At 35.7% G+C, this 25,078-nt stretch overlaps 2 protein-coding genes across 2 annotated transcripts in view; one reads left to right on the forward strand and one right to left on the reverse strand.

The window, feature by feature from the left end:
- Positions 1–25,078, forward strand: part of LOC112057155 (uncharacterized) — a 228,179-nt gene that overhangs the window by 17,513 nt on the left and 185,588 nt on the right. The window lies entirely within an intron of this gene.
- On the reverse strand, positions 1,655–23,507 carry LOC112055386 (protein maelstrom homolog). The gene is made up of 11 exons (XM_024095467.2): positions 23,149–23,507; positions 19,095–19,290; positions 18,315–18,458; positions 11,823–12,047; positions 10,235–10,389; positions 9,205–9,348; positions 8,386–8,469; positions 8,146–8,203; positions 7,289–7,327; positions 6,250–6,315; positions 1,655–4,743 (listed from the first exon to the last, which is right to left on the reverse strand). Exons 1-11 carry the CDS (start codon positions 23,275–23,277, stop codon positions 4,688–4,690), a joined length of 1,296 nt encoding a protein of 431 aa, XP_023951235.2. The 5' UTR covers positions 23,278–23,507; the 3' UTR covers positions 1,655–4,687.

Here is a 25,078-nt window from a genome sequence, read left to right on the forward strand (position 1 = left end):
TGTGTAAATTTGACCAATCACATCAGTTCTTCGATACTTAGAATTGTAACAGTGTGCAAGTTTATTTAAGTGTACAGGTGAAAGAGATAGGCATGGCCACCACCTACTACAGCCCATAACAAGGAGAAGGATGGAGATATCTCTCTCTTTTGTTAGTAAAGGATGGAGGATTCTCATTTTTTATTCTACGGTTGGGAGGGCCTGATTACGACCGCCTTATGACCGCCATTACCAAATGACAATTTGGCGCCATTAGCGCCGCGTCTACGGGATTTGCTTCGTGGCGCGGAGTAGGTATAGCACTACCTACTAGTGATGTGCCGAATCGTTAAAAACGTAGTTATATCCGAGGATACGGATATTTGGTGTCTAGATCCGCGGATAGGGATCTGAGGCGCTAACATGCTACCAACGAGATAATCTCGTGAAGAAAATGGACAAATTACTAAATGCCCGAAATACCGCCATTTCTTTCATTGCGTTGGCACGAAACATAAACTCCGCCGCCATTGGACGATATTTTGGCTATTTCTTTTCACTTGGTTGCCAGCATCCCTTTAACTTTCTTACCTACTTAATCGATGTCGGTGCGAGAGACGTAGAAACGATAGTTAATTTAGCCGCTTTGACTTGCAGTACACATAGCATGCGACCAACGACTTATCTCGTGAAGAGAAATAGACAAGCGGTGGAGTGGGTGGTGGATCTTAGCAAAGCAATGAAAGAGATAGCAATATCAGTTGCGCCGATATTGGTTGATATTTTTCCACTTCTCTTCACAAAATACGTTGTTTGGTTGCGTGTTAAGCCTGCTATACACGTTTCTTTCTTTTGTCTCTGTACAGCCAGTACAACTCAGTCCACAAATGTCGTTTTCGTTTTGTAAAGTTTCAAAATTTATCCAGATTCGTTCAGCCGTTCAGGTTAAATGGTTTGACTAAGTTGATTTTGTTTTAATACATAGGTAAAATTTATTTTAAAATAATGTAAGTTAAATTAAATATACTACAAAAATAAGGGAATTTTTATTTTTCCATTATAAGTAGGTAAGACGTACGAGTAGGAAGTTCTAGGCAGAGTAAGGATAATAGGTTACATAAAAGTAGCTGATTAGGTACCTATAATCTTATGGTCTAAGCCATACTACTCTATGGTCTAAGCCCATAATATTTTAGTACTTTCTAGTCTCAGCCACAGATAAAACAGTGTGTGCGAATTTTAAAAACTTCAAAATATTTTCAACATTATCAAACTGAATAAACACAAATTTTCTGGAACTCCTTTTTTACTTTAATAATTTAAAATAAAACAAAATTGAAACTGCTAGATCCTAAATTTTTTCTTCAATTACTAGGAAGATGGTTAAAAAGTCAACAAAGTCGTTATTGCATAGCCCTGAGAAATTAGTGGCGTAAACAAGGTTGTTAACTAGGGTAGGTTTACTTACAAATTACGGAAAATGGCATAAAGTCCAAGTTTACTTACTAAACTTAGGGCCTTGTTTATAAGATTTAAACTCCAAATTTATACAAAGTAAATTGAACTTTAAACAGTAGTAATTAGGTCCACTTTAATTTGAAAAAAATTAAGTTTTAAATCTCAATCAGCGTTTATGAATATGGGGTAAAATACCGCAGAAAAAAAAACAACCTAATATTAGAAAATATTTTTAATAGATAGACATTTATAACATCAAGTAACAAACTGTTTAATGTTAGGTACCTTAGTTAAAGTACAAACAAATGAAAGGCGCTAACCCATTGCTGCTACGCTACGAAGTTATTTTTTTTTTAAATTCTTTACAAGTAGAGCCCTTGAGTACAATCTCAACTGATGGTAAGTGATGATGCAGTCTAAAATGGAAGCGGGCTAACTTGTTAGGAGGAGGATGAAAATCCACATTGGTTTCTACACGGCATCGTACCGGAACGCTAAATCGCTTGGCGGTACGTCTTTGCCGGTAGGGTGGTAACTAGCCACGGCCGAAGCCTCCCACCAGCCAGACCTGGACTAATTAAGAAAATCTCAATCTGCCCAGCCGGGTCTCGAACCCAGGACCTCCGTTTTGTAAATCCACCGCGCATACCACTGCGCCACGGAGTTATCTTTATTTTAGCTACCTAGATTATATTTAGCTCGGTTTAGCAATTTAGAATTTCAGCAAATATTAGCTGTTCGGATATATTTGTCATTGGATATAAATGGCAGCCTTTTCTAACCAGTACACCTAAACTATAGTCTGGCAAGTTTGTTGATAACACTCGCATGTTATACGAAAGACTGCGTGGGCGTGAAATCGTGCGTGCGGAGAAGTGACGTGCATCAGTCGTGGGCTTTTCATTCTTGCTACACACCCCCGCCCCGCGCGCAGCAGTGAGTGTTACGAACGAAGTTGCCAAGCTATACGCAAGGACTTCGCAAGCGTAGTCGAGCGCCAATGGAACAGCGCCATTAAAAAAAAAAGTTTTAATAATATTTTTTTTCTCTTTTACGTTATCACTACAACATCTTCTTAGCTAAATATAAAAACGTATAATTATAAAGAAATATAAAAACGTCTATTTTTATACATTACGTGAGGAACAAAAAAGTAATTTTCATCTTAAACGATATTTAGTAATTACAATGAAATGTAACGAAAATATCTGAGACTTTTTATAGTAATTACACTAAAACAATCAAATACATAATCAACTATACTTTTTAAATTCAGTAATCAACTATCGTGGCATTACAATTCCAATGTTCAAACGAATAACTTGAAATTAGAAAAAAAAACAAACTTTCACGAATGTCGTCTACAATCATTTTAAATCACACTAATTTCACTTACACATTAGAAAGAAAAACATACGCAGTCTGAAATTCCTTAAATCACAGTAATTTGACTTAAAATAGGTAAATCGAAAATATATATTTGTATACATATTTTACAAAAGGAAAAAACAAATACATTATAATATCTTTCACGCAGTCGACAATTATTTTAAATACTCGTAGGACGATGCGGTTGACAGAACTCGCGTATGAAGTTTCGTGTTATTTTCCTATAAAGTGTATGAAGACTATACATATATCTTTTACATATTCTACAAAAGGAATAAAAACACATACCACACATATGTATTATCCACGAATGACGCAATCGGCAATTATTTTGCATAATATTTTGTGTTGAATGCATTCTTAGGACGGTGCGGGTGACAGATCTCACGCAAGTATTCAGAAGTTTCGTATTATTTTCTTATAAAATGTATGAAGACTAATGTCACAATAGAGTTGACTTAAAATAAATCGATAATTCTTTTACATATTTTACAAAAGGAATAAAAAGTCTTTCAAGAAGGACGCAATATTTTAAATCACAATATTGTGTGTCCAACACATTCTTAGGACAGTGCGGGTGACAAATCTTGAACATGAAGATCTCGCGCAAGTATTCAGAAGATTCGTATTATTTTCCTAGAAAATGTATGAAGACAAATGTCATAATTGGACTTAAGATAAATTATTGAAAACTTTTAAACATATTTTACAAAAGGAATATAGTCTTTCACGAATGACGCAATCGGCAATTATTTTAAACCACAATATTGGGTATTCAATGCACTCGTAGTATGCTGCGGTTGACACATTTTGAGCATGAAGATTCGTATTATTTTCCTATAAAATGTATGAAGACTAATGTCGTAATTGGACTAAAGTTAAATTGAAACTTATAAAGATATTTTACAAAAGGAATAAAAAATCTTTCACGGAATGAGGTAGTCGGAAATTATTTTAAATCACAATATTGTGTGTTGAACGCCTCTTGCCCAGGACGGTGCAAGTGACAGATTATGAGCATGAAATTTCGTATTATTATTTTCCTATAAAATGTATGAAGACTAAAATACAATATATTTTAGTCTTCATACATGTGGATGATGACTAGGTTTGAATATATTTATTTTTAATACATATTGTTGTGTGTAAAATAAATCTTAATAGATAAATACTTTTTAGTAGGCCTTCTAATATGCAGTGTTTTTTTTTGCCCCTTTAATCCCTGTAGCTCCGATATTTATTATAATCCGATATTTATTTTATTATAACCGTATATACCCTGTTACTTCTATAAAATAGTTTTACTATTAGCATACTCTAATTTATATATAATTTACAAATCTGTCATCATCCTTATTCACCGAAGCTCAACCCCCCCCCTCATTTTTTTTTTAAATTAAACAAATAAAAAATACAAACAAAAGCATACATACAGCCGAACGTAGATCCTCCTTTTAGCAAGTCGGTTAATAAAAATTCAGTACGCTTAACGTGCGAGACACGACATTTGGTGATGACGAAATGACAACTTTAACGACCAATATGACATTTTGTCTCTCTTCCGATGCGATAGTACGAAAGGCTGTCTTTTTCTCTTCAAAAGATTCATGTCGTGGGTAGCATGTTAGGCCTACTCGATTACAAGTACAACAAATTTTTAGCAATCTGTACTGTATTAGAAAAAAACCTTATTACTTTATTCTGCGTGAGCCAAACCAGCTCCTGATTAAGAACCCCGTATGGGTTCGAATATATCTGGGCATATTTCGATATAAACTACAATACACTACTACTACTACTACACTCACGATAGTTTAAATTTAAAAAAAAACTGACAGCTGTCACCACCTACCACTTCAAATTACTTTTGATTTTTGTCAGCACTTCTCAGAGCGACAAACTTGCCCAGTTTGGGAGCTGAAAAAAAAATTATAACTTATCAGTGGCGAAGGATGGAAATTTAACGAAGGTAAGCCGTCCCAAAAAAAAAATTAAAAATAATACCGCTTGATACAAACACCGGTTTCTCATTTATTCATTACAATAATGAATATGTATGGTAACCCAGCGAGAATCGGGTTGTATGAACACTTCGCCGCTGTAACTTATTTAAATCCCGATCCAATACTAATAATAGGGGGGCCAAAGAGGGGATTTTTGCAGTTACTCAGTTACGGCAGATGAACCTAAGGCAGTATACCTTGCACGTTGTTCAGTACCTCCACCAAGTATGAGCCCTTAATATTGGTGGGTACGCTTAGGGCAACCAAAAAAAAAACTAACTACAGAAATACTTTTCTGTAGTTAGTTTCCTTAATTCCTTAACCACCCAAATATCCATTTACCCACCCTACCCAATAGTTACCGGCAAAGACGTATCGCCAAGCGATTTAGCGTTCCGGTACGATGTCGTGTAGAAACCGAAAGGGGTGTGGATATTCATCCTCCTCCTAACCAAGCCGCCCGCTTAGCCGCTTACATCTTCGATTGCATCATCACTTACCATCAGGTGAGATTGTAGTCAAGGGCAAACTTGTAAAGAATAAAAAAAAAAGTGGCAATGGGCGGAGCACATAGTTCGAAGAGCCGATGGACGTTGGGGTCCCAAGGTGCTGGAATGGCGACCCCGCATCGGAAAGTGCAGTGTTGGTCGACCCCCCACTAGGTGGACCGAGGATATCAAGCGGATTTCAGGGAGCCGCTGGATGCTGGCGGCTCGAGATCGTTGTGTTTGGAAGTCCATGCAAGAGGCCTATGTCCAGCAGTGGACGTGAAATATTTGAGTTTACCTCGTTTTCCTCAAAAAACGACAGACAATTATTTAGTTGGTGAATTTAAGTGTAATGCAAGTCCATTAAAAAGTAAGTTTGGTCTGAGTAAACGTACGTCTGGTATTATATGTAGGAAATAGTAGTCTGAGACGGATATGACGTCGCTCGATCTCGTGTTGGCTTGTGCCGACGCTAGGTGGCGCGACTTGTTTCCGTATATGGTGGGGAGTGAGAGAGGGGTAGCGATTGTTTGGCGGGACGACTTGCGATATAAGGCGCTCGTCGTACGGTCGGCTTCAGTATGCCCGTGGCGATCGAGCCGTCAACATTTCTTGTTGTGTTATTCTTTATGTGTTACTTGGGATAGTCATTATGTTAGTCTGTAGACTATCAAAGGATCCTTTAACCCTACACATAACGTCCACTAGTGCGTGACTCCACTCAAGGTCATTCTCTGCCATTTTAGGCTCTTATTTTGGTTAAAGTTTGATTTGATTTGTTAATTAAGTTAGGTAACTGTTATAAATATATATATTCTATAAAAGTTAACATTTATTCTGATAATTGTTGTGACCCATTGTTTAACATTAGTGTTTATTTTTTTTATATCCACTTCTGAGTTTCCCAGTGTATTGAATATTGAAAAACTTACTTTCTCCGGCAAAAGGTGTAGTTCCTTCCTCGTCAATATCAGGCGCCTCGGGGGCGACATTGCCAACTGAAAGTATAAAGATAACATGTTTTTATATACAGGGTGTTGCAAAGTATTTACCATAACTTCAAGGTATTGACAAGTACACTTATATGAGTCGAACTGCATAACTAATTAACCGACTTCTTTTCAATTTCTTTTTAACTAAAAAAAACTTTTTATGTTTTCATACAAAGTCATTCAAATAATTCCGACTATCCATGTAACACACGCATTTATCTATCCTTGCTTTTTAAAATACGTAATCGTAGTGGTCCTATCCTATCCACCTGGCACTCCGCACTTTACTAGTAAGCTACTTCATGATATTTATCAATGAATAAGTTTGGCTAGGTTGTAATAGAAGGGACACAATTTAAGATCTATTTACAAAAGAAATATTTTCCGAAAATATTAATGTTCCTTAGATATTTTTAATTATTTTTCCTTATATAACCCTAGAGTTAAGGGAAATACTCCCGAGCATCCTGTATTATACGACGGCCGCGTGGCGCAGTGGGTAGTGACCCTGCTTTCTGCATCCACGGCCGTGGGTTCGATTCCCACAACTGGAAAATATTTGTGTGATGAGCATGGGTGTTTTCCAGTGTCTGTGTGTATTTATACATTATATAAGTATTTATATGTAGTATATAATAGTATATTAATATTATAATATCAACTATCTTAGCACCCATAACACAAGCTACTCTGTATGCTTACTTTGGGGCTAGATAGTGATGTGTATTGTTTAGTATATTTATATTTATTTATTTATATTTACGAGGATATAATACTTGTAGCCTATGACACTCACAAATAACGTGGCTTTCTAGTAGTAAAGTAAAAAAAATATATAAGTTGGTCATCCTAAGGATTTTCACTCAACCAATAAAATTATATTTCGATATTTGTGATATACCTCCCATTTGAATTTGATCCATTAATTACGGAACACGCTGTATTGTTAGCATCTTAAATAAATCAATGAAAAACTTACAGTTGCCCGTCGGCAGCCGCAGGGCTGTGTGCTTTTTATCTGTAAAAAAAACAACAATTTCGAAGAAAAACCAATTTATGATAAAAAAAATTAAATTATATACATATAGGTAAAAGAGCCGTGATAGCCCAGTGGATATGACCTCTGCCTCTGTCTCAAACGGTGACGGAAAACATCGTGAGGAAACCTTGCACACCAGAGAATTATCTTAATTCTCTGCGTGTGTAAAGTCTGCCAATTTGGGCCAGCGTGGTGGACTATTGGCCTAACCCTTCTCATTCTGAGAGGAGACTCGAGCTCAGCAGTGAGCCGAATATGGGTTGATGACGACATATAGGTAAATAAAAATATATACAACTTGGTCACCATTTCATTTATCGTGATGTATCGTCTACTAGAGTTTGATCCATTAATGAAATGGAACATCCTGTATAATGATATGTATGATAATGAGGCAAACCAGTTCATTATTATTGTTATCAGAATATTTAACAAATATAAATTTAAATACCCTCTGGATTAGAGAGATTTTTTTTTATTCAATGACAAGACAAGATAACCCTTCACTGCGATCTCACCTGAAGTTAAGTGACAATGCTCAGATGGAAGAGGTTTCTACGCGGCATCGTAACGGAACGCTAAATCGCTTGGCGGCACGTCTTTGCCGGTGGAGTGGTAAGCCACAGCCGAAGCCTAGCACCAGACCAGACCTGAGCCAATTTGGAAAATCCTAAAGAGATTTGTGCTGGGAATCGAACCCAAGACGAACCAAGTCCGCCAGACGGGCTCAAACGACCCACCACGCTGTCCCAATGTGTGTTAGTGGGCTTAATATATTGAGTAGTGTTTAAACTTACAAGTCACTTGAGTGAAGCCATCATCGTCTTTATTGACAACAGGTCTGCTTGGTTTTGCCTGTAATAAACAAAAATTTTACTACATTTTTCTTTTATATACTCAGAGGCACAATTATCCGCTCAGTTTACTATACTCGCGTATACTAAAGTACAAAGTTTGAAGTGATAACGTCTTCATCATTAACAATCCATATTAGGCTCAATGTTGGCGGGATTCAATACTTTTTTTTTTAAACTTACCCCGAGATTAAGTCCTGACACGCACGCAGCAGCGACACTGGGGGCATTTCGAATCTGTTTTTCCTCCTGGAAGGCACTTATGCCCTGAAAAGTTATGTAATTAGACACAGATTAAAGACTAATAGGCAGATAGAGCGAACGGCACACGACAGTGTCGTAGCCGTTCCAAATATTATATATTGTTTTCGTTTGTAAAAAATATTATATATTTTTTTCAATCTTGTAGAACGATAATGATACAGGAGATGGTCCATTTCAGATCCACTCTTGTACCCCGTATCATTAGAATTTAAAAAATATAAGGATTTTATTAACATTTATTAAAGTGAATAAATCTAACTAAATAAAAAGAAATAAATAAAATAAAATACCATCATTTTGAGTTACAGCGCCCATAGAGCAACTATGACATGACAATTGACAGCAAACGTCAAATCGATTACTGCATTGAAAACGTCATCAATCCGCCATTGCATTGCATTTCTTGGAAGATACAGAATGTTATTTCGAAAGAATTAAAGTAAATTCGTAGATTTGTATAATTAAAACTAGTTAAAAAAAATATCATCTTTTATTTCCGCTAGGGTACAATGACTGATCCTGGGCTCTATACAATTTTGGACCATCTCCTTTTAGACCATTTAAAAAAAGTGTCAATTAGTCTATTATATTACATTATAAACAATTGCCATAAACGTTTAACGTTTAACGTGTGTAAAACACATTTTTACACACGCGGTTTTACAAACGTAGTTCCCGTTACCCTGAGAATAGGATTCATACCGGGGGCTATATATGAAAAATCGATTCTTAGCCCACCTCCAAGTCGTAGTTGGCAGGAGCGTGCTTGTTCGCCTCCATCACGACGTCCCCCCAGGGGCAGCAGCAGTCCAGCACGGTGTAGGCCCACCGCTTGGTGCGCGCCGCGGTGCACTGCTCCTCCCGTTCGTGGCCATCGTGGTGCTGGGATTAAATTTATCACCATCAAATTCAATAGTCTGGCAAAATCGTTGATAACACTCCCATGATATGCGGGCGACAGGGGAAAAAGACTGCTCGGGTGTGATATAGTGCGTGCGGTGAAATGACGTACATCAGTTGTGGGTTTATCATTCATCTCTACACGCCCCCCGGCCCGCGCGCAACATCGGGAGTGTTACGAACGAAGTATATATTTTTTTTATTTATTTAGGTTAACAAACAGTAAACGATAAAATTACAATTTAAAAAAAAATAATTACTGACATTAAAACTATCTATCGCAAAATACGTTCTTAGTGGATACCTACTAACTATAAACTACCTCCCTGCCCAATTTCAGCTTTGTACGTAAAGCGGTTTTCGAGATTTCGTGACCTTTCGTAGCACTATGATTGTTAATTTTTCTTAGATTTAAGTTAATCTTATTTTTTTTATCAAACTCTGGAGTGCCAGTAGAAGACGGCTGCAGAAGTATAAAAATTTGTAATAATTATTCATCTTTAGCATATGGTTAATGGCCTCAATAGCTCAACGTTAAAGCGGTCGGACTCATCACCGAGGGGTGGTGGTTCGATTCCCGCCCCGTTGGTCTACTGTCGTACCCACTCCTAATACAGCCTTTTCCAACTACTTGGAGGGAAATGGGAATATTTGTCATATTTAAAAAGATATGACAAATATTCTTAGTTAGTGTATTTATGAGTGAGGGGGTAATTTCTGGACTACTGGATAGGGGGTGGCCCTATCTCTACCCTAGCCCGTGGCAATTTAACCCCGTTGGCTAGTACAGTTACGCAAGCAACCAATAAGCTATCGGCGACAAACAGACACTTAAGCAGCATATAATAAAGATGACGGCGATGCTTACCTCACAGCATATATCTGGTGTGCTACTGAAGGAGTCCTTCTGGAACATGGTGCGTACCAGCGACTCCTTGGGGAAGCTGCCGGGCTTCAGGCAGTTCCCCATTTGGAAGAACAGAGTCTCCAGCTTGTACACACGGAAAAGACATTCGTCTTCACCTGGAATGCAATAGGGTAGTTGACTCATATCATATCCTACTAATATTATAAACGCGAAAGTTTGTATGGATGTTTGTTACTCTTTAACGCCGCTACTACTGTAGCGATTTGGCTGAAATTTGGAATGGAAATGGATTTTACTCTGGATTAACACATAGGCTACTTTTTATCCCGAAAAAATTCATGGTTTCCCGAGATTTGTGAAAACTGATGATTTGAATGATATGAATGTTTGTTACTCTTTCACGCCTCGACTACTTAACCGAATTAGCTGAAATTTGGTATTGAGATATATAATAGCATGGATTAACACATAGGCTACTTTTTATCCCGGAAAAATCCATGGTTCCCGAGGGATTTGTGAAAAACTAAATTCCACGCCGACGAAGTCGCGGGCGTCCGCTAGTTTAATATAAACAATACTAATTTCGTGTAGTACATGGAATAAAGGTCCGTAATATATCGATATTAATTAATAAAAGTTGAGGATTTTTTATATAAAACTTAATTTAATAATCCCTTTCGGTTTAAAAATTTTAGTAATATTGACCTTCTCCCCTCCTCTGCCTCCGTGGTGCAGTGGTATGCGCAGTGGGCTTACAAGACGGAGGTCCAAGATGTTCGATCACCGGCTGGACCGATTGAGGTTTACTTAATAGGCTACTCGCCTGCTGTATAAAACTAAGAAGATTTTTTGCATATAGGCAGTTTAGATGCCTAGAAACTCTAATCACATTTTTATTTGTGAAAATAATCTCGTAATTGTAATATTTTTATAAAACAAAATTTTTATCACGTCATCGCAAACGCCAATCATAAACTGTGACATCATTCGATACAAGGCATCGGTTTGTGATTGGGCCTTGCGGTGACGTGATATATCACATCACTGCAAACGCCAATCACGCTGTTATCTCTATGAATGACGTCACTTGCTAATGTGTTGTGTTTCGGCGGCAAAAGTTTTACGTAGATATTTTTTATTTATATTAAATTTTTTACTGGTTATTATTGACGGGACAAAATAAAATATAGCTTATACTATAAATAATAAAATATAGCTTATATTCCATAATTCAGTTTAAGCACTGTTTACAAAATGACGAAATTATTGCTGGACATACATAAAAAAAAAACATACATATTGCCGAACGTAGAACCTCCTCCTTTTTGCAAGTCGGTTAAAAAGAGGCAAATAGCCTATTGTTCCATATCTGGCTGGTGGGAGGCTTTGGCCAAGCGATTTAGCGTTTCGGTAAGATGTCGTGTAGAAACCGAAAAGGGGTGTGGATTTTTATTCTCAACAAGTTAGCTCGCTTCCATCTTAGATTGCATCATCACTTACAATCAGGTGAGATTATAGTCAAGGGCTAACTTGTAAAGAATAAAAAAAAAATATTGTGTCAACATTAAAAAAAAGCTCAAGATCTCACCTGCTTTTCTGCACATCTGTGAGATGAAGCTCATGACCGGAGCGACCTTGTCCTCCAAGGTGAATATTGGGGGCAGGTTGTTGGATCTGTCCTTATTGATGAAGTCAATGATGGTCGCCAGGTACTCCATATAATTGGGCCTCGCGAGGGTCTCGTCCGGCATGTTCAGCCCCAACTCCTGACAGGAGATCTTCACATCGGATGTGTAACCGATCGGTATTGGAACTGGAAGTGAAGCTTTTGTTTTAGTTTCCGTTGGGATGTTGGGATAGAATATAAAATTAGGGATTATGACAGTTTTTTTTAAATTGTATATAAATTAGATGTATGCTAAAAGTAGTTTCCGGTTCCGGTTGTCAAACAGTTAACACGATAGATTGTGCTCCTAGAAAATTCAATTGCAACAAAAGTGATAAATAATCAAAATAGTACACTAAAACCTCGATAATTCATTAATTCGACATCCAAGTGATAAAATCCCAGAAGATTATCAGTTCGCAAAACGGAAATTATAGGATTAGTATAAATACTAGGCGGCCTTACAGAGCGGCTTAATCCAAAATGGACTCAGCTCCTTAAAATAGAAATAAAATAAAACCGTCAAATTATTCCTGCTCTTTCTTTGCAAGTCCTCTCGTCAGGGGTCGCCTGGTAGAGATTACTTATAGTAATAAGGCCGCCTTTGCTTGCTAATCATTATTGTATTTTTGTGAGCAATCATTTATTTCATTATACTTCTTCCGTTTATATCATTTAGGCTCAGTTTATAAACACGTTTGAAGGTTATGTTATGAGATCATAATAACTAAAGTGATAACTAAAGTAGAAAACTTAAAAAGTTAAAAGTCGAACGGCGTCCGTTCAAATCCGGTCCGGAGCGTGCACCTCCAACTTTTCAGTTGTGTGCATTTTAAGAAATTAAATACCACGTGTCTCAAACAGTGATGGAAAACATCGTGAGGAAACCTGTATTTAATTTATTAAAATGCACACAACTGAAAAGTTGTAGGTGCATGCCCCGGACCGGATTCAAACCCACACCCTCCGGAATCGGAGGCAGAGGACCAGAGGTCATATCCACTGGGTTATCACGGCGCTTTCTTTTGAGTACTCATGGTTAAATTTAAGTTAAATTTTCATTTTAATTGTTTTTTTTCTATGTAATATCAACGGAAGATTGTTGTAATTAATTTAAGTAGCTTTGTTTTTTATAATTGTAATTGTTAATTAGGGTACAATGGGGGTGACATGTTCTATATAAAAATTAATCTATATATCCCTTGGTCACGCCATCACGCGTTAACAGCTGGACCGATTTCACTATTTTTTTCATGTGTTAGTTATTGTCAGCAGAAGGTTCTTATGACAGAAAAAATTTAAAAAATTGAAGGGGTAGGGTAGGGTTAGGGGGAGGCTAGGGTAGGGTAAGGTAGGATAGGGGTAGAGTAGGGTTAGTTGAAAGCTTATTCGCATGCGCTACCTTAACTATTGTGTAAAATTGAAATTAATGTATGGAGATTTTATGTATCTTTAAAAGTTCTACAAAAAAGTCCGCAACACCTATATATATCTATCTTCTATATATTAGCAGATATAGTACCTTTTGTGTTTTAAAAATTATTAATTTTATATACTTAGGTTTACGTCATTATTTATATAACTAAACTTTAATCCAGACGCAGAAATTCCGCTATATGACGCCCGGCGCTTTCATTTACGTAGTTCCCGTTCCTGTGTGAATATGGGGATCAAACATAGCCTATGACACTCGCAAATAACGTAGCTTTCTATTGGTAAAACAATTTTCCAAATCAGTCCAGTAGATCCAGAGATTACCTCCTACAACGACACGAACTTTACCTCTTTATATTATTAGCATAGAAGTCTCTATTTCGCTTGGTCATACCACCACTCTCGAAGGACTGGACCGATTTTGCTAAGGGTAGGAGTAAGATAGAGAAGTTACAGGGTAGGGAAGGGTAGGGTAGGTTTAGAGCCGGGTTTAGGGTAGTGGTAGGGTAGGGGTAGAGGTAGGGTAGAGGTACGGGTAGGATAGGGAAGTGGTAGGGTAGGGGTAGGATAGGCGTGAGATAGTCATTAAGTAACAAATGTCAATGTTTAACTCGGGTACCTTCGGTTAACCAGGACTGTAGTATTTTATCAAATTCTGACTATATAGTCTCAAGCCAAAATGTGCAGTGTAATAATAGTGTTATACCAGTACCGTCAATCGCAATTAACAATTTAAGCTCACATAGTTTTAATTTGTTGAACAAGGCTCAAAAAAAGACTTTAATAATTTCTGATAAGTTAGGTAAGGATTTTGGGTCCATTATGAGCTATTACCTAAATCATTCAGTGACTAATAAGTGTTTTCCGGGGGCTAGTTTTAATTATTTAATAAATAGCTTAAATTTAGAAAATATACTTGATTACTCAAATGTTATTTTGTTGTTAGGGAACAGTTTAAATATTAAAAGACATCAAATACTAAAATGTGTTGAAAAGCTATTAGTATTACATAGTAAAACTAAATGTAAATTTACATTATGTGCATTTCCTTACTATAGTTCAATGGCTAAAGAAAATAAGCATATTCATAATTTAAATCTTATGTTATATAACTTGACATACCATCACAGCGATGCATTTTTTTATTTTGACATGAATAAGTTTACCTCATGTTATACGTTGACTAAAAATAATTTATATCTGCCTAAAAAATTTAAGCACCATATAGCTTCTCTGTTGGCTTACAACTTAAATGAGTCAGTTACAAGTGTTGTAACTCAGTCTATTGACATTAATATGACATGTAATAATAGTGGTTATGTTTCTATTGACCAGAGTACGAATGATAGTACTGTCTCAGTTGTTAATTGTAATTTAACCGATCCAGTTACAAGTATTGTAACGCAGTCTTTTGACATGTTTACAACCTGTACTAATAGTACAAATATTTCTATACCTGACTGCAGTACCAATCCTAGTACTGTTACAATTGAAAATATTTTAAACTAGAAAATACGACAACGGAGATGCCCTGTAACATTAACCTTGTACACCAAAACATACAGAGCATCAACGGCAAGGAATTAGAAGTTGAACTATTTGTAGAAAAATTCAATATACACATCTTATGTATTACGGAGCATTGGCTCACTAACTCACAGCTGTCAGTACTTAATATTAATAATTATTCATTGTCAAGTGTGTTCTTCAGAAGGGCTGGTCATGGTGGCTCCTTAATTTTTTTACATAATAACTTAAAATGTAAGGATCGAAAAGATATAGTTAGCCTTTCTGTGGAATGCATTGTTGAACTATCCTGTGTGGAGTTGGAACAAATTGTTATAGCATGCGTGTACAGACCCCCTCCGGCTGACTTTGATCAATTTGAAGAGGTAATGGAAGATGTAATGAGGCGATTGTGCACATCTTCCAAACAAATACTGATTTGCGGCGATTTTAATGTTGATATTCTAACAGAAAACTCAAAGTCTGTTAGATTTCTTAACTTATTCAAATGTTTTGATTTGACACATGCTTTTAATGAACCTACTAGGATAACCGCAACTTCAGGTACCTGTCTAGATAATATATTTTATAATTGTGTGCTTGAGAGAAAGAAGATAATAAATAAATTAAGCTCTGATCATAGTGGTCAAATAATTACTATTTTAAATAATAAAACCAATAACAATCAATGGGTAAAGTATAGGCCAATAACTGAAGGTAAATTAGAGCGATTCAAAAACACAATTATTTCTAAAATTCCAAGTCTTGCATTTGAAAATAGTCATCCAGACTTGCTCTTTGGTACACTTTTCAAGACAATAGACAGAGAGTTTAGTAAAATTTTTAACTTCAAACGCATTAATGCTAGCCAAAAATTAAAGTTAAGCGAATGGGCTACTGTAGGTATCTATAAAAGTAGAGATAAATTGTACGAGTTGTACGAAGAAAAACAATATATTCAAACGCGAACTTATTTAGATTATGTAAAAAGTTACTCAAAAATTTTCAAACGTGTTTGTATTCTTGCGAAATCGTTACACATCAAACAGAAAATAATTGAGTCTGAGAACAAGATACAAACCACCTGGAATATAATTAATAGAGAATCAGGAAAAATCAAACCGCGTGATACGAGTTTTGAATTAATTGTCAATGACAAAAAGATAAACACTGATAACGAGGTTGTTAATGCCTTTGAAGATTTTTTCCAGAATGTTCCTATCTTGTTAACAGATTCACTGGATTCGTCTGCTACGGAAGCCCAGAGACTATTAAGAGGCAATGTTAAAGAGTGCAACGATCTTTTTGAATTTCACCATATAACTGTATCTGACATTAAAAAATCTTTCAATTTGTTAAAATTAAAAAGAACTGGAGATCTGTGGGGCATGTCAATGAAAGTAATATCTAATATAATTGATGTCATTGCTCCCCACTTAGCCATTATTTTTAATGAATGTGTGGACTTAGGTATTTTTCCGAACCTAATGAAGCATGGCAAATTGATACCACTTTTTAAATCAGGAGACAAATCAGATCCTAATAATTATAGACCGATTACAATATTGCCAACACTTAGCAAGGTCTTTGAAAAAATCATATTAAATCAACTTTTATGTCATTTTAATTTAAATAACTTGTTTCATCCTGAACAGTATGGTTTTACAAAAGGTCGCAATACAACTGATGCAGGGGCTAAACTTTTAAAACATATTTATGAAGCATGGGAAAGTTCTAAGAATGCTATTGGTGTGTTCTGTGATCTGTCCAAGGCGTTCGATTGTGTTGACCATAACACTCTTTTACTCAAGTTAAGCCACTATGGCATCAAAAGTGTTGCGCTTGATCTCATTGCCTCTTATCTCAGTGATAGAACACAAAAGGTATGCATAAATGATATAAAGTCGCACGGTTCCACTACCAAAATGGGCGTCCCACAGGGTTCAATTCTGGGTCCTTTTTTATTCTTAGTGTACATAAACGATTTACCATTCCATGTCAGCGGCATATGTGAGATTGTACTGTTTGCTGATGACACATCCTTAATTTTTAAGACTGACAGAAATAAAGATAACTCTGACGACGTAAACCGTGCCATGTCGCATGTGTCGCATTGGTTCACTGCAAATAATCTACTTTTAAATGCCAAGAAAACTAAATGTATTGAGTTTTCATTGCCAAATGTAATAAAATTAGAAAAGTCTATAATGATCGATGGTGAAACACTGGAAATGGAGAGTTCCACAGTTTTCCTGGGAGTGACCTTGGATTGTAAACTTCAGTGGGGTGCTCATATAGAAAAACTGTCTGGTAAACTCAGCTCAGCGGCATTTGCAGTGAGAAAAATAAGACAGTTCACTGATATTGATACAGCTAGGCTAGTTTATTTTGCGTACTTTCACAGCGTAATGTCTTACGGTATTTTATTGTGGGGCAAGGCTGCCGATATACAATCTATATTTGTACTTCAAAAAAGAGCAATTCGAGCAATATATCAATTAAAATCACTTTCAATTCACAATCACTTTTGACGAAGGGACTCGCCCCTTCGTCAAAAGTTTAAAGAAATAGGTATACTAACAGTAGCCTGTCAATATATATATAACAGTATAGTCTATGTAAGACAAAATATTAATTTGTACAAACGAAAGGGAGATTTAAACCCACGTCTTACTAGACACGGGCATAAGTTAGTTATTTCTGCATATCGTCTCCAAAGAGTAAAAAAATCTTTTGTAGGTTTGGGTGTACTCTTCTATAACAAGATCCCCAAGACTGTGATGGACCTGCCAATGCATAGCTTTAAGCAATGTGTTAAAAAACATTTACTTAGTCGAGGTTACTACAACATTGATGAGTTCCTTAAAGATAAAAGCGCTTGGAGGCCATTGGATCAGCTTCCACCTTCACACAGGAAATAAAACTATAAGAAATTGTAATTGTTATCAATTGTAAATTATAATACTGTATGACTTTTTCAAAAGAGCAACTGTTGAGTTTCTTGCCGGTATCTTCTCAGCAGAACCTGCCTTCCGAACCGGTGGTAGAATCTTTACAAATAGTCAACTGACGTGTCAAAAGTGCTTGTAAACTGAGCCTACTTGAAATAAATGATTTTTGATTTGATTTGATTTGATAGGGGTACGGCTGGGATAGGGGTAGGAAAGGGATAGGGTACGGAGAGGGTAGGGGTAGGATGGGAGTAGGGTGTAGGTAAGGTAGGGGTAGGTTTGGGGTAGGGTAGCGGTAGGGTGGGGGTAGGGTAGGGGTAGGGTAGATGTAGGGGTTGGGTAGGGTAGGGTTGGGGTAGTGGTAGGGTAGGGGTGGGTAGGGTAGGGTAGGGGTAGTAGTAAAGTTGACATCGAAATTTACGCGGACGAAGTCGCGGGCGTCCGCTACTTTATAATATAAGTCCCTTAAAACTTATAGATAATATAAAAAAAAATATTCATTATGAAAAAAATAATTACTTACCAGCATTTATAACTATATTGTGGCAGGCTTCAATGCCTTTTTTGATGCTGAATTTCAACAGTGCGCACTCGCCGATCAGGCAAACCTTATGAACCGCACATAATACATTGACGTCCATTAGGATAAATTCTTTATCCTTCAACTCTGTAACAATAACAATTTATGTTAGTTAAATAAAGTTAGTTTTTTAAATAAAGGGGATATGGAGCTGAGACCCACCAGATTGTTGCAGGTTGGCAGGATTAAGGTGATAATGTTATGTAGGTTGTGATAGCCCAGTGGATATGACCTCTGCTGGGTGTGTGGTTATGGGTTCGAATCAGGTCCGGGGCATGCACCTCCAACTTTTCAATTGTGTGCATTATAAGACATTAAATATCACTTGTCTTAAACAGTAACGTTTAAAACAAGTGATATTTAATGGAAAAAAACGTGAGGAAACATACCTGCATACCAGAGAGTTTTCTTAATTCTCTGCATGTGTGAAGTCTGCCAATCTGCATTGGGCCAGTGTTGTGGACTATTGGCCTAACCCCTCTCATTCTGAGAGGAGACTCGAGCTCAGCGGTGAGCCGATTAGGGGTTGATAACAAATAAAAACCAAAATAGAGAATAGGTCAGCAGGTCATTGTTTTTTCAAGTACGACATAAATCAATATATTCCAAGGTAGTAAAATACTCTATTGATAGATCGCACTATTGCGATACAACATACATTTTATTATTAAATCCACTATTATGAATGGAAGGTATGAAGTCACCAGCTACCAGTATACATACCCTCTCTTCCACATTGTATCATATTCATAATATCTGCTCTTTCGATTTCTTCTGCTTCTATTTTCTCATTCTTCTCTTGTTCTATTTCAGCGTATGTACGTCCATCTGTGGTGTACTTGTGTTGGGGGCCTGAAAACTTTTGTTTTTCGATCTTGGCTTTAGTCTCATATTTGTTCCTTACCGCTGGTGCCGCGGCCTAGAACAATCACAATCATCATTAGATTTGTTAGTATAACATAAGACTATAAGGTACTTTACCATGACAAATATGAAGCAGATATACAAAAGCCAAACTCAACGTAAAATGTTAGTCAGCAAACAAATTATAAATAGCTAGTCGTTTTACTAATTAATTTGTTCCTAAATCAATGACAATTTATAAAAAAAAATACATAATTTGAAATGAATTGATATGCATTTTCTACTATTATGTATGGTAGTACAATATTACTTTATTCTTTTCTTTGTACCAGATAAGTAAAGTGAGGGTTGGGCTGTTTTGATTATATAATATATACAAGCTCTGAAACTAATATATGGTCTCAAGATTTAATTTTGTTTAATTTTGTTGATAAAAATTTTACATCAAACTCTAAATATCTGTTGAATTACAATGACTTTCAGACAAACTGAAGTTTTTGTTTTGTAATAAAAAATATTATTACAAAACAAAAAAAACCCACTGCTTAAGCTTAATGAACTAAAAAGAGAAAAACAAGTATCACAATATCTATATATAAAATTCTAATTTAATACTTAGTTGCCACATGCAGTGACAAACATAGTTTTGGTAGATCATTTTTTGCCTGTAGGTAAGAAAGTATTGTTTGTCCAGCATGCAGCTGTTAATTTTCAATTAAAATTCTTCTTGATTTTTTTTCTAATTTAGACTCGCATAAAATAAAATAAAAAAATGTAATTCTGTGCCTTTCACAATTCATGCAAAAAGGTGTTAAGTGTATTATTATATTTTTCTGAACCAACCTTGCAAGGCACAAGAATGGAACAACACTAACTTTGGACTGAAAAATTATTATTGATATTTCTTGAAATAAGTAAGATTATAGCCTCAGACTCTAGAAATATTGTTTTGCGCAGCTAAAGCAGAATGTTCCGAAACATTATAAAGTTTGCATCATATAATACAGACTGTAGTAACCATTGGTGAGTAGATGATTGGATTACTTTTTTTTTTGTTAAAAAACCTCAGTGTCTGCTCCAGGTATGTGTCTAATTTGCGTTAAGGGTAGTCTGTCCTCTACTATAATAAGGGAGGTCTTGCACTGTTAAAATAGGCTGTTAATGACTCTAGAGTTTGGCCCTCTAGAATCAGTTGTTTGTTGTCTTCACACTATAAAACTACATCCCTGCCAAATTTCACCTTTGTACATCACATCACACACTTTTTGATATTTTGTGATGAAATATGATTTTATACATTCCCTAAAGTCTATTTTTTTAAAGCAGAGACTGAAATGACAATTACAAACGTCAAACATAAAAATAATGTGACCAGCATACAAAGAATAAGGTAATACAATGATACATAAGAAATAAAATAAATGTACAAAATGTGTAATTATGATATCAATAACCAAAGTCACCGACATAGCTCAACGTTTCGCAAAGCTAAAGTGGCAAAGGGTGGGGCACATAGTTCGAAGAGCCGATGGTCGTAACGGTCCCAAGGTGCTGGATAGGCGACCCTGCTCTAGAAAATGCAGTGTTGGTTGACCGCCCATTAGGTGGACTGACGACTACAAGCGAGTCACAGGTATTAGCTATTATATGCAGGCGGCTCAGGATCGTGATTTTGGAAGTCCCTACAAAAGGCCTATGTCCTGCAGTGGACGTCCATGGCCTGATATGACAATGATGATGAACATAGCTATAATAATTCTTATATGTTTTAACAGCTTATAAATTACTTTATACTATCCAATAATTAATAGTGTGCAAGAAATACTCTTTATTGTGATCGAATTATAAATACAATTTATTGAATACATTGATAAAATCGTGAATTAGTTAAATATTTTCATCAATAATAATTAATTTTTTGGTCCTTAACTGGCAAATCGATACTAAGGAATCATTTAATTCCTGATTATTGATTTTGTGACGTCCATATTTACTGCATATAAAAATCAGGCAACACATGAAACTCTAAATAAGTTGTTCTATAACATTCATGTTATAGAACAACTTATAGAAAAATACAAGGAATTTAATAGACCACTTTATATAGCTTTTGTGGATTATTCTAAAGCATTCGACAGTATAATACACACATCTATATGGCATACACTGGAGAACAACAAAGTGGATAACAGATATATTCAAATTATTAAAGACCTGTATTCCAAAAGTGTAAGCAGAATAAAGCTAGAAAGGAAAGGTGAAATGATCCCCATTAGACGAGGCCTAAGACAAGGTGACCCGCTTTCACCAAAACTATTTATAGCAGTGCTTGAAGGTGTCTTTCAAAACATAGAATGGGGAAGTAAGGGTATACAGATAAAAAACCGTCGCCTAACGCATCTGAGGTTTGCAGATGACATAGCCCTTTTTAGCGAAACTGCACCATCCCTAGAAAAAATGCTACAAGTCTTAGATGTGGAAAGCAAAAAAGTAGGTCTAAATATGAACCCAGACAAAACTAAAATCATGTCCAACAGCCAATTAAAGCCTATAAAAGTAAATAATAAAATGATAGAATATGTAGATAAGTATATTTATCTGGGGAAGCAAGTGTCATTTGACACAATCAACAACGAGATGGAAATAAACAGGAGAATAAACATAACCTGGAGCAGATACTGGGCACAAAAGGAGATTTTTAAAGGAAACTATATTTCAAAACACAAAAAAATAGTAATGGACACCTGTATTTTACCATGCCTAACATATGCCAGCCAAACATGGGTGTTTGATAACAAAACCAAAGGCAAAGTAAGGTCATGTCAGAGGGCAATGGAACGCAGTATGCTGAAATTGAAAAAAATCCATAAAGTCAGACATAAAATGATCAGAGAAAGAACCAGAGTCACAGACGCCTTAAAACATGCCTTGAAACAGAAATGGCAATGGGCAGGACATATATCGCGGTTGAAAGACGCCAGGTGGACACTTAGGGTCACTGAATGGCAGGGTCCACTAGGCAAAAGGAGAGTTGGCAGACCTCAGAAGCGCTGGACAGACGACATTGCTCAAGTGGCTGGTGGGGATTGGTTGAGGTCAGGACGGGACAGAAGAAAGTGGAAATTGCTGGAGGAGGCCTATACCCAATACAATGGGATTCATGCAAACGTAAAATAAAAAAAAAAAAAAAAAAAAAAAAAAAAAAAATTGTATTACTAATTTGTATGAAAAAATAAAGACTTTATTATTATTATTATTATTATAACACATGAAACGTCATTTTTGTCTCTGTAGAGAAAAAACACACTATAGGTATACTATACATTACCTGATGCACAGCTGGTAATTTATGTATGATGAGAGCAGGCAAGCAGATGATGTGTGGGTGGGCATGAATGCATTTCATTGGGCTGTGTGCAACTCTAGAATGTGTACAGTGTGTAATGAGGAATCTTCACTTTTCTGCAGTTTCGACTAATTTGCCCTACCCCTAGTGTTTTTGTAAAGCGTGAGGCCAGCAGCTCGTGAAGGACGTCCTGAATGAAGAAAGGCTACGAGCGAATGGGAGAGCTGTTGTACGAACTACCTGAAGCTTGTATAGAATACGATACATTGCTGGTAAGATATATAATTGTATATGACATACATGACTAAAATTAAGATTGTACCATCCAAAAACACTCAACCAAACTCTTGTTTTACTATTGTTCATCAAATTACACACATATTATTGCAGTAATCAGTGCTATCTCGGAAAATAAATCAGTTTCTAAGACAGATAGTCTAGTATTTAAACATTCTAAATCTTTGTATAGAACAGAAATTAAGCTTACATTACCATGAACATTATATTTGAAATTCATATACCGGTAACGTTTACTCGGAATGCAAATAGGGTAGTAAAAATTATTACCTTCCAGTGAGCAGCTGCCGCTTCATTAACTTCTTGCATGTTTCTGTAAACGATATTGTAGACTTTGCGTTGTTCTTCTCTGAAGTCAATCATGAAGTAGTAATAGGCATTAGGCTTCGGTTTCGGCATTTTGCAAGTCTCCTTGTTCTCGAGAAAAGTGGAAAGTTCTGTTAAGAATTCAAATAACCAACAGTGCGCAAAATTGAGAAAACACCATGAATGATGCGATGCAAATTGCAAAGAAAAATTATCAATAGAAAAAAAGAGAAGAGACTCTGAAATGAGAAATCAGCCCAATCAATAATCAATCATATTAATCTGTGCAGATTGCAGAAAGAAAATAGAAATCACTCAGAAATTACAGGAGTGGGCTATAGTCTTCGATCATTAATAACAATTAGTCTTAGACCATTAATAGAAAGGACCTGCCTCGTAAACCGTTACCCCTCTGTCAAAGAATCAATGATCTAGCGCGTTTATAGAAACTGTTGCTATAGAATCGATGTTTCATTGTTGTAATCGTTTTCATCGTGTAAAGAGCTCCCTAAAAATGCCGGTTTGTGTAGTTAAATGGCATAAAACGGCCAAAAACTTGTAGTTTAGTAAAAGATGGAGTAACGTTTCATTTAAAAGTATTTAAACCTTAATTTTATCAAATTTTTAATAAAAACAATTTCTAAAAAGAAACGATTCTTTTGACTAAACAGCCAAACATCAATCAGTAATCTAAAAAGAATATTTTATGTATTTAATCTGTGGATAGTCTAAGCAATGCCACAGTAAAAATATATACATGCAGTAGTTTGACTTCATACTAGAGGTATTGACACCTATATATAATGGTCATGTGGCATTTTACGTCAAATTTGGTCAAGAAACAATTTTTTTATAGAATAAACAAAATTTTTTCGTAACCTCTCTAACTTAAAGAAAGCTAACTTAATGGAGCGAAATAGATATTTTTTAGTCATTGCGTAAAGAGGTTAGACATATTTTACATGACATCAATTATGTCAGTTGTGACTAAATTATATTTTGTTTTTGTCGACGTGGTTTTTAGTGTAACGGTATTCGAAATATTACGGAAATGTTAACCAATAAGCTTGTGATTCACAAAATAATTAAATATTATACAATGGTGAAGTGTGCAGTTGTTGCCTGCACCAACAAAACCCAAACAAAACTAGCGGGAATTTCATTTCACAAGTAAGTACTAAAATCGATGATTTTAGTACTTACTTACTATTGAAAATTACTAACGCGACGGTTCGTATCTGTACGGTATCGTACTGACAAGAGAACGTATTCGTTTCATTATCCATCTGTATATTATTGATTAATCTGTGTTAAATACAAAACACTTTAATAAGAAAATCAATTGTATGGAATTTTATATTATAATAATGTAAGACAGAATTTAAAATGTTTCATTTTAGTAAAAATAATATTTTGTATAATTTTATATCGAGTGCTTTATTATTATCGATAAAACAACCCTAGCTCAAATTACGTACCGCGCGGCTGTAGGTATTTATTTCAAAAATACGGCCGAGTTACAATATTGTTTGTATATATTTTTACTGTGGCAATGTGTTTGTTAGTCTGCTGTGTAAAGCGGTTAGTTACCCGTGTGTGTTTTGCAAGTCAAATTTATAGTTGTTTGTAGTGTATGGACACAGAATATACTTAATGGCTTTGACACCTATATATAATGGACCTGTGACAAATTTACGTCAAATTTGGTCCAGGATTAAATTTTTTAAAGAATAAATAAAATTTTTTCGTAACCTCTCTAACTTAAAGAAAGCTACCTTAATGGAGCGAGATAGATATTTTTTTAGTCATTGCGTAAAGAGGTTAGACATATTTTACATGACAACATCAATTATGTCAATTGTGAGCAAATTATCTTTTGTTTTTGTCGACCCAA

The sequence above is a fragment of the Bicyclus anynana genome, chromosome 16 (assembly GCF_947172395.1).
Source record: "Bicyclus anynana chromosome 16, ilBicAnyn1.1, whole genome shotgun sequence".
In the NCBI taxonomy this organism is placed as follows: domain Eukaryota; kingdom Metazoa; phylum Arthropoda; class Insecta; order Lepidoptera; family Nymphalidae; genus Bicyclus; species Bicyclus anynana.

Bases quoted from the DNA above. Each gene is read 5' to 3' on its own strand.
- LOC112055386 (XM_024095467.2), bottom strand. From the start codon at position 23,277: ATGCCGAAACCGAAGCCTAATGCCTATTACTACTTCATGATTGACTTC. The intron at 18,459-19,094 runs GTATGTATACTG...TTATTGTTACAG, and splicing joins GATACAATGTGGAAGAGAGG to AGTTGAAGGATAAAGAATTT. The intron at 6,316-7,288 runs GTAAGTTTTTCA...TTATACTTTCAG, and splicing joins GCGGCTGCCGACGGGCAACT to TTGGCAATGTCGCCCCCGAG.